This window comes from Salminus brasiliensis, chromosome 12, assembly GCF_030463535.1.
Source record: "Salminus brasiliensis chromosome 12, fSalBra1.hap2, whole genome shotgun sequence".
Lineage (NCBI taxonomy): Eukaryota > Metazoa > Chordata > Actinopteri > Characiformes > Bryconidae > Salminus > Salminus brasiliensis.
Window position 1 is genome coordinate 4,841,186 of NC_132889.1, and position 10,345 is coordinate 4,851,530.

The 10,345-nt window shown below is 40.9% G+C and overlaps 1 protein-coding gene across 3 annotated transcripts in view; it reads left to right on the forward strand.

The window, feature by feature from the left end:
- carhsp1 (calcium regulated heat stable protein 1) overlaps positions 1-8,741 on the forward strand; it is a 35,489-nt gene extending 26,748 nt beyond the window's left edge. For all 3 annotated transcript variants that reach the window (XM_072693198.1, XM_072693200.1, XM_072693201.1), the window contains exons 2-4: positions 1,400-1,636; positions 2,806-2,928; positions 8,468-8,741. In XM_072693198.1, the coding sequence (XP_072549299.1) occupies positions 1,446-1,636; positions 2,806-2,928; positions 8,468-8,630 (477 nt within the window). In that variant the 5' untranslated portion in view covers positions 1,400-1,445 and the 3' untranslated portion in view covers positions 8,631-8,741. The remainder of the gene's footprint in view (positions 1-1,399; positions 1,637-2,805; positions 2,929-8,467) is intronic.
- The last annotated feature ends 1,604 nt before the right edge of the window (positions 8,742-10,345 follow it).

Below are 10,345 nucleotides of genomic sequence, written 5' to 3' on the forward strand. Positions count from 1 at the left end.
TTGGCAGTTGATCAATCAATTCTTCTCGACAGGGACTAGACAAGCTATGTGTGCATTTGAACATTTGTGTCAGCAATGAATGCAACCCCATGGGTGAATGCATTATTTCGAAGAGGTGTCCAGACCCGAGACCAGGCCGGTGTTCTTACTGCAATCACTGCAAGTAATGGTGTTGTTTTGTATTGAGGAAGAGAATGACTTGAGGTTAATCTAATCAGCCTGAACAATCTGCACAGTGTTGTCAGTTGAAATGTTGATGGCGGCTCAAAACATGATAAGGTTGTTTGGAGGAGAGGTTCACTGGTTTCTGAATGGTTTTAGACAATGCTAGTGCTATGCTAGTGCTTTCAGACAATGCTAGTGATCCTGTACTACCCTAAATTCATAGTCTGGCCTGGTACTTAGCATGCTAACACCACAAAACCCCTAGTACCCCTCCCTTAGTTTCTAGGCAAAGCGTCTGGTTGATTTTCTGACATCCTGGAGGTTAAAAGAGCCGGTATCAGTCGTGTTTCTCCTGAGTCAGGCATATACATCACATATACATGACACGAGGAGTCCCCAGGTCCTAGAAGTCAAAAGGTTAAGCTTGTTTTTTTGTTATCAGGAATTCACATCTGCTTTTGGGTCTTTTCCTGGGGTTAAAGCCTGACCATAAATGGACCAAGATGGCACTATGTGATTGCTACGAATAGACCTTTCTCTCGCCTCTTGTCTCCTGACTCTGCTTCCTGTGGAGCTCAAGAAAACAACCATACAACGACAGTTTGTCTAAGCTGTCGTCTAGGCCTTAATCGGTGTTATCTCGTCCGGATATTTTTGGGTGGTGGACCACTCAACCTATGTGTGACAACTATGAGGGCTTTTATCTTGAGCTTTTCTTTTTTCTAGCCACTGAAATGTTTCCAATGCCACTGGCTGCAACAGACCCACAGCATGAGCGATCCACCCCTATGGTGAACAGTTGGAGAGGTGTTCTTTTCATGAAATTCTGCACCTATCTGTCGTAACTTTATCCATTCTCAGGACTTCAAAATGCACCAGGCTTGTTTAGCTGGTGGTAGGGGTCTTGCTTTAGGATTTGCCTTCCTGGCAATCCTACAAACGGTTCTTTCACAAAGTTGTTTTAAGGCTCATGTGTCAAAACCCCTCCATACCAGAGTTTTTAATGTCAGCTTTGTTGATTGTTCTAACAAACCACACTAACAGGAAACCACACCGGCGTGTGAACAGGCCCTTATTGCACCACAGCGTAGTGGACCTATATAAAGGGACCTGTGAGAAGAAGTACAAGTGGGTAGAAGATACAGGATGTTAGTCAAAGTGGAGGAAGGTGTAAAGAAGTGTCTCCATCTCTGTAGGAATCGGTCAGATTTCAGATTGTCTCCTCTCCTTCCAGTGTCCAGTGTGTCCCGTGGCAGAGCTGAAGGTGTACTCTGGGCAGCATGTCCTCTGAGGCCTCTTCCCCTGTGCAGGCGGCCCCGTCCACCACCCCTCCACTGTCCCCCAGCTCTCCGGTGTCACCCAGCTCCCTGCGTCTGCCCCAATGTCGCTATCGGGCCCGCTCCCCCTCGCCCATGAGGGGCTACCTGATCCCCAGCCCGCTGCCCACCCGCCGGAACCGCACCTGCTCTGCGTGAGTACATACACACACACACACACACACATTAGGGCTAATGGTTGTATCTGTAATTTATGAATCGAGTGTTATTCAATTAATTGAGTATTATAATATATTAAGTTCACTCAGCAACAGTAGAAGCAGTGTGACAATTACAAATTGTGCAGTAATTAAAAATCCAATTATTACATTTTTACTCGATCGTAATTGTAATTGTAATTTTATTATATTCCTTATTTTTCCCAGCTAATTTGTCCTGTACTTTTCGAGATATCCGCTCCTCTCCAAGTCTGATTGCCATATTTTTGGCAGCATCCAACCAACCACATGAAGTACCACAACAACCACTTGCCAACATCCTAGCAGCCACCTCAGACGCCATAGCAATACCTGTAATACTATTGCAACTGCCATAGCAATCACCAGGAACACCATAGCCCAGCTGGAACAAATTAGCATCCACCTGAGACATCTTGACAACACCAAAGCAACCACCTCAAATACCTTAGCATCTGCCCCATGCCCCCCACCCCACTCCCCCCACCCCAGCATTATATATCATATCATTGTAAACACTTCGTAACACCTTGGCAACTATCAGTGACACCTGTGCCACCACCAGGAGCACCCTAGCTACTGCATAGCAACAACATGGGAACCTGTTTCTCCAGAACTGCTGTTTAACAGGACATGAAACACCAGCTAGACGAGTTCTCCCTTCTTTCACTTTGCTAAAAGCTCGATATTTTGTCCAGAATTTCTAAGTACGGCAATGGAAAATAGGGTGGATGACTTTGTTAGAGTCCTATAGTCCACCTACTGGACCCTACTCTGTCCAGTGTTTGGAGCTGCATAATATGGATGTACTGTTTTATTACAGTAGACTCAGGATATTGCGAGAATTTGTGAATATGTAAAATCATTCGCTACAGATGAGCCTGTGTAACCTTCATTATTTACGTTTTGCTTAATCAAAACATCCAAACTGCACAGTATCCGTATTGTGTGTAAAAAAATAATAATCATAAATATGATATTTTGTGCAGTCCTCATAATAATAACACATGGAACCACAGCTGTTCTTCTTTCGCTCAGTAAAAACTGTTGCATAGATGTGGATCTGATTTGGGCTCTGTTCCATCCGTCTTCTCACACATTGTTGTTTGTGTATCCCACCCCTGCAGCTCTGCCCGAGCGTCAGAGGGTCCCGTCTTCACTGGAGTGTGCAAGTGCTTTTCACGATCCAAAGGGCACGGCTTCATCACGCCATCGGACGGAGGCGCTGACATCTTCGTGCATATCTCGGAGTGAGTGAGCTGGGCCATCGCTCCGTGTTTCCTCCGGTCATTGGTCTAAATGAATGGGATTTATCGCTGACCCCTAACGCAGCCGATCAGCCAAGACATTTCTTCCTGAGTTCGGCATAGGAGATGCTAGGCTAACATTGCTAATGAACACTGGGCTTAGACTGTCACCAATCTCATCTCTGTAAATACACAGCCAATAAACTGAATGGTGGTGCTGCCCCTGTTTTGACCAACTGGGGACATTTTTAGTCCGGGGGCCAGTCTGAAAGCAGAATAGTGGGATCTTATATAGATGCAACATTTCATTTTAGCTAAAATGCTGAAAGGTGGTCTATGCATGCCACCTTACTGAATATGTTGTATTTTTAAAGCTTGTTCACATTGACTTTTGATGGCTTTTAAGGGAAATTCATTAAGATTTTGGCATGTATTTACAGAGAGGAGATTGGTGACTGTTTAAGTTTAAGGTTAATTAGCGACGTTAGCCTAGCATCTCTAGTTAGTCATATCACATCTCCCATTGTAAACTAACGAAGCACACATCAGATATTAAACATGTATCGACTGATTGACTGACACCAAACTCCTCATATATGTTTATTTATGTATTTATTTATTTATTTAGTATATGTAGTATTATTTAAACCTTCTTACAGGGGAGGCTATTTTTGAACCAAACTCATATATTTTTTATTTATTTATTTATTTAGTTAGTTAGTTAGTTAGTTAGTTAGTATATGTAGTATTATTTAAAGCTTCTTACAGGGGAGGCTAATTTTTGAACCAAACTCATATATTTTTATTTATTTATTTAGTTAGTTAGTTAGTTAGTTAGTTAGTTAGTATATGTAGTATTATTTAAAGCTTCTTACAGGGGAGGCTAATTTTTGAACCAAACTCATATATTTTTTATTTATTTATTTATTAAGTTAGTTAGTTAGTTAGTATATGTAGTATTATTTAAAGCTTCTTACAGGGGAGGCTATTTTTTAACCAAACTCATATATTTTTATTTATTTATTTAGTTAGTTAGTATATGTAGTATTATTTAAAGCTTCTTACAGGGGAGGCTAATTTTTGAACCAAACTCATATATTTTTTATTTATTTATTTATTAAGTTAGTTAGTTAGTTAGTATATGTAGTATTATTTAAAGCTTCTTACAGGGGAGGCTATTTTTTAACCAAACTCATATATTTTTATTTATTTATTTAGTTAGTTAGTATATGTAGTATTATTTAAAGCTTCTTACAGGGGAGGCTAATTTTTGAACCAAACTCATATATTTTTTATTTATTTATTTATTAAGTTAGTTAGTTAGTATATGTAGTATTATTTAAACCTTCTTACAGGGGAGGCTATTTTTTAACCAAACTCATATATTTTTATTTATTTATTTATTTAGTTAGTTAGTTAGTATATGTAGTATTATTTAAAGCTTCTTACAGGGGAGGCTATTTTTTTTAACCAAACTCATATATTTTTATTTATTTATTTAGTTAGTTAGTATATGTAGTATTATTTAAAGCTTCTTACAGGGGAGGCAAACCTTTGAACCAAACTCTATTTAGTTAGTTAGTTAGTTAGTTAGTTAGTATATGTAGTATTATTTAAAGCTTCTTACAGGGGAGGCTATTTTTTTAGCCATGACCTTGTCGTTGCTAACACTGTGCACTACCATTTAAGCGAATTAAAGAGCCCAGTAGAATGTAGTGTGTTGAATTCAAGAGCAGTACCTCTACATGCAGGAGAACATCAGGCAATCATCTTTTCTGGTGCACCGAGGAAAATACGCATAATTACTACCCTGGGTTGCACACCCACCTTCCCTCTATGTCTCCTCTTCTCACTCATATTAATTATGTCCTCTTCATGACAGCTGAATACATCAGCCTCACTGGTTAATCACAACAGTAGAATAACCTGCGTGGACGCAAGCCCTGTTCAGCCACAGCTGACGGACTGAGCAATTGTGGAGGCTTCTGACATTAGAGCAGTTTAGAGTGTAGGGCTCTGAGTATCAGAACATCTGATTTGTATGTGTGTGTGTCTGTGTGTGTCTGTGTGTGTGTGTATTTGTGTGTGTGTGTTTGTGTGTGTGTGTGTGTGTGTGTGTTTCTATCCTTTTTTCAGTACATTTTAAAAGCAGAATGCAGATTTTTAAAAATATATACACACACTATATGGACAAAAGTATTGGGACACCGCTCCTTCATAGTTTCTTCTGATACCGATCCATACATTGCTGGATTTGAGGATTTGATTGCATTCAGCAACGAGAGCATTAGTGAGGTTTAGGATGTTGGATGATCAGCAACCCACCTCATTCCTATCTCCCCAACTCCTTTTCAACTTTTTATATATGTGTAAAATATGTCTCCCCATAACAATCAAATGTAGTCATAATTTTGTGGTGATGAAGTGATGACCTCATCAAAGTCTCTTTGACCACATCATCTTTCCTCTTCTATTCTATTTTATCATATATTTAAACATTTTAACTTTCAGATCAAGCTTGTCAAGCTTTTTTTCAGATGGAAATATCTGGAATAGTGCCAAGAGCAGAAATATCTGAAACACCTGAAACACCAGTTTGTACAAAAGCCATTTTAGCACAAAACCTTCAACCCTGTCACATTAAACCCTGTAATGTTTTAATAGGCTTGAATAGTTGAATAATTTTTTCAAAGGGAACCCGTTCTGTTATTTTAAAACTTAATAATAAAAATTACTATAGTGAGAACTAACTGAACACTGACACGCTGAACACGACCAACCATTTCATTATAAGGAGCAAATCATCCCATTTTAGAGAAAATAGAATGCAATTCTGATTTACCTTTTACTCAAGATTCTAAAAACAGTTGCTATTCTCCAATAAAATGTTCTTAAATATCTTTCCTAACCTTATAATAGCTTCACTCTTAGACTGTAAGAGAACCAATTACATGCCCAATTCAATGAGAACTGTCCCAACACTGGGAGGCTGAAGACTAGCACAGGCCTCTTTTCGAGCTGCCGCTGATGCAGCATCGCTAGGTAGCCGGCACGCTCTGAGGAAAGCATGGCTCCCCAGCTCTGATACAACAGCTAACAGACGCCTGTGCTGACCTACATCACACTAGAGGTGCTATCAACCCACCCCGGAGAGAGACAGGCCAGTTGTGCTCTCTCTGACTCCGGCTGTTGATGGCTTTCGAACCAGCGGTCCTCGGATCATAGTGGCAGTGTGTCGGCCCACTGGGGTTTATTTTTACATGTAAGCATCGTTTTGTTCACACTTGTGATGCTCATCACATTTGGCAGCAAGTGATGCATATGTAGTGCATTATGTACTTAAATATATAATAATATTAATATAATATATTATAATATTAATATTAATAGAAATACTCATTAATAGAAATAATTCATATGGGTACTGACATGTTTAAAAAATTATATGTGTTTTTAAAATTAAAAGTGTATGTGTGTGTGTGTGTGTGTGTGTGTGTGTGGTCATGTGAGTGAGTCACCCCTACTCCATTCAAGGGCTGTGTAGTGGGTGGGCTGTGAGGAATGATGGCGGTGGGAGTATTATGTATGTATGTTCTGGATGTTTCCTGCTTAATGCAGCAGTAAATGCAGCGGGTAGTCATGCTAAAGTGGCAGCGTTGGGGCTTGAGGCTTATTTGAAGACACATTAACATGCCTTTGTATGATTAGGTGTGTGTAAAATGTGTGTGTGTGAGTGTGTAAGTGTGTGGGTGGATGTTTTTAAGTGGTCACATGTTTCATCTTTCCATGTGGGAGGGGTCTGGGGATGAACCGTACATTGTTTGTTAATAGTTATTGCATTATTGCCTGTTGCAGTGCTAACACAGGAGACTGCAATATGCAAATGAGGTAGTCATATTGTGCTCCGAGCTTCTCAGATGTTCCATTTGAGCTTCTGTGGGTGTTTTGATTCATGATCTAACGGAGGGTTATTATTTTAGACAGAAATAACGCAGGTCTTTCATCAAATCACACAAAGCAAACATTGTTTTGTACAGTTTTCGAGACGGGAGATGCAGGGAAGTGTTTTCGGAATGTAATTAGGAAGTGTCAGCTAACCGACACGGTGGAGGTTGAGGTGAGCTCGGGAAGACCAAGAAAACCTTCAGACAGTACTGCTCATACAATTGTGAGAGAGCCAAACCAGAACCCCGTCCGACTGCAAAAGACCTTCCTGAGGATTTAACAGATTCTGGAGTGGTGGTGCACTGTTCTACTGTGCAGCGACATCTGCACTAATAAGACCTTAATAGTCGCCAAATGAAAGGACATGCGTGTACCATAAATACACGGTTCAGTAGAAGCTGTGGTTGAAGTAAATCCAGGTCATATTTCATTTCATCTGTAAGTTTTCTAGTAATAAATCACAAGGTTTTGGTCTTACAAACTTTCTACAGCCCCCTCACCAGTCTAATCGTCATGCTGGCTGCTGATCCGACAGCGCGCTGTACAGCAGCAGGCTGCTCTCCGACGTCATCGTATTGTTTCCATGTAGAGGAAATGTAACGCTATCATGCGGATGAATCCCATTGAAACCGCAGCATGCGTCTGTGTCACCAGCAGCATTCACAGGTGTCTAACAGCTCTTGGCCTTGAGGGCCACTGAAAAGCACCAGTGACGACCGTCCTGTTCCTCGCATTTCCTGTTCCTTGTTTTGCCTCGCTGTGTGGGAGGGCGACAAGAGAAACAGTTTCCACTCCATTTCAAAGCACAGTGTGATGGATACACACTTGTCTCACAACTTTAGGAAGTTTTCACTTTTCGCCCAACTGCTGGAGCTCTCACTTGACCTTGAGTGGCTTTACGTTTACTTTAAATGTCCGTAATACAAGCAGCATTCACTGAATTCGAACATTATTGTGTTCCCCCCCCCCCCCCCCCCCCCCCCAATTGTACTGCCGACCATTTCGGGTGGGTCAAGTCAAGTCAAGTCAAGTCAAGTGAGATTTATTTGTAGAGCTTTTTACAACTGATGTCGACACAAAGCAGCTTTACATAAATAGTGATTAATAAAAGACAGAGACAAAGAAGAAAGAAGAAATAACGTAAGACATGATGGATCAAAGACCCCCAGTGAGCAGCCAACGGCGACAGTGGCAAGGAGAAACTCCCTCAGAGCTGGAGGAAGAAACCTTGGGAGGAACCAAGACTCACAAGGGGGACCCGACCCGTCCTCCTCTTAATGTTAAAAATGGTTTGAACATGGGTGGTGGTGGGGGGGGCCTGCTGGTTGGACCAGTAGGTGGCAGCTGGTTTGAAGAAGGTAGAGGGGACCTCAGCGGGCAATCTCCTCCAAAATCTAGTAGAAATTCTTCCTCACTGGACAGCAGAAGCAGGATCAACTTTTTAATCCCCTTGATTTCAGAGGAAACTGTGAATGAACAGGTGTCCCAATACTTTAGTCCCAATGTTATGTTATATTATATATATGTAGATCATAAGCATTCTGTCTCTTGACCATTCTGTCACATTGATGGGTGTGTTCATGTGTTTTCTTTGCAGTATTGAGGGAGAATATGTTCCTGTAGAAGGCGATGAGGTCAACTATAAGATCTGCTCCATCCCACCCAAACTTGAAAAGGTCCAGGCTGTGGAAGTTACCATAACTCATCTGGCCCCGGGAACCAAGCACGAGACCTGGTCAGGGATGGTGATCGACTCGTGAAAAGCAGCGGTGCTCTAAACTGCCGGATTGAAAAGTGATAGTGCTGTTTTTCTTCTGTTTTCTTTTTGAATCATCATGCTGGGAGGGTTCGGGAGGGGCCGGGAGGGTTTGGAAGGGTTCGGGAGGGTGGGTTTGAGAAGAGCCGAGCTGAGAGTATATCATGGAAGATGAAGCTTGCCTTTATTGTTTTTTTCATTTGTGAACTTGTTTCCAATTACTATCAAAACTATTCCTTATTACATGCTGGGAGAAATCATCGCTGCCAGATCTACACTAGCCAATTGTGGCTCATACTGGTTTATTAGTCGTGTCTGTGGGTGAGCGACTGCAGGACCGAGTGTATGCTCTTAACAATAAAGCCTTAACTCCTACCTAATGTAGATGAATGGCCTATGTAGACCTAAAAATGATTTATTTTTATGTGATAATAAAAGAAACTGATACTAAAATGTGCTTGCTCTAAAAAAAACAAAACAAAACAAAAACAACTGTAGCTATATATCATCTTGGTCGTGTGTGTGTGTGTGTGTGTGGGGGGGGGGGTGTTTTATTAAAGTTCTCTGCCGTCTTTCACAGTGTTTTATCTGCTGTCAGTGCTGCAAAACTGCTGGAACTCATAGATCACTGTTGTGGCACAGCCTTGAAATATTTACCAGGTTTATGAGGACCTTTCTCTTAAAGGTGCCATAGAATCATTTCTTTAAAGCATTTACTGAGTATTTCAAATGTTAATTAATGTATTTGAGTAAAATAAAGGGGGTTTTGGTTGGTGTAAAAAAATATAAGATATTTTTTACAATTTTACCACCGAGTGAAACACTGATTTCCTGCTGTTATGTGGGGCTGCTTTAAGGGAGGGCTCCTGTTATAAAGGACTCCCGTTATTGGGGACTGCTCTTATGAAGGACTTATTTTATGGAGGACTGTTGTTATGGGGGGGACTCCTTTTATTGAAGGATGCCTTTTATTGGGGGAGTCCTGTTATGGGGGACTCCTTTTTTTATGGAGGACTCCTTTTATTGCGGGACTCTTTTTTTTGTAGAGGACTCCCTTTTTATGGAGGACTCATTTTATTGGGGGGACTCCTTTTTTGTAGAGGACTCCTTTCATTGGGGGACTCCTTTTTATGGGGACTCCTTTTTAAAGGGGACTCCTTTTTATATGAGAACTCCTTTTATTGGGGGACTCCTTTTTTATAGGGGACTCTTTTTATTGGGGGACTCCCTTTTTTGTAGGGGACTCTTTTTTATGGAGGACTTCCTTTTATTGGGGGATTCCCTTTTTTATAGGGGACTCTTTTATGGAGGACTCCTTTTTATATGAGAACTCCTTTTTAATGGGGGATTCCTTTTTATAGGGAACTCCTTTTTTTGGGAGACTCTTTTTTTTGTAGAGGACTCCTTTTATTGGGGGACTCTTTTTTTATGGAGGACTCCTTTTTATGGAGGACTCCTTTTTTATAGGGGACTCTTTTTTATGGAGGACTCCTTTTTTATAGGGGACTCCTTTTTATATGAGAACAACTTTTTTTTTGGGAGACTCTTTTTTTTGTAGAGGACTCCTTTTATTGGGGGACTCCTTTTTTATAGGGGACTCTTTTTTTATGGAGGACTCCTTTTATTAGGGGACTCCTTTTTATGGCGGACTTCATTTTTACACCAACAAAATCACCTGTAATAGAAAGGTAAGCACGTGACGTCACCTTTGCCACGCCC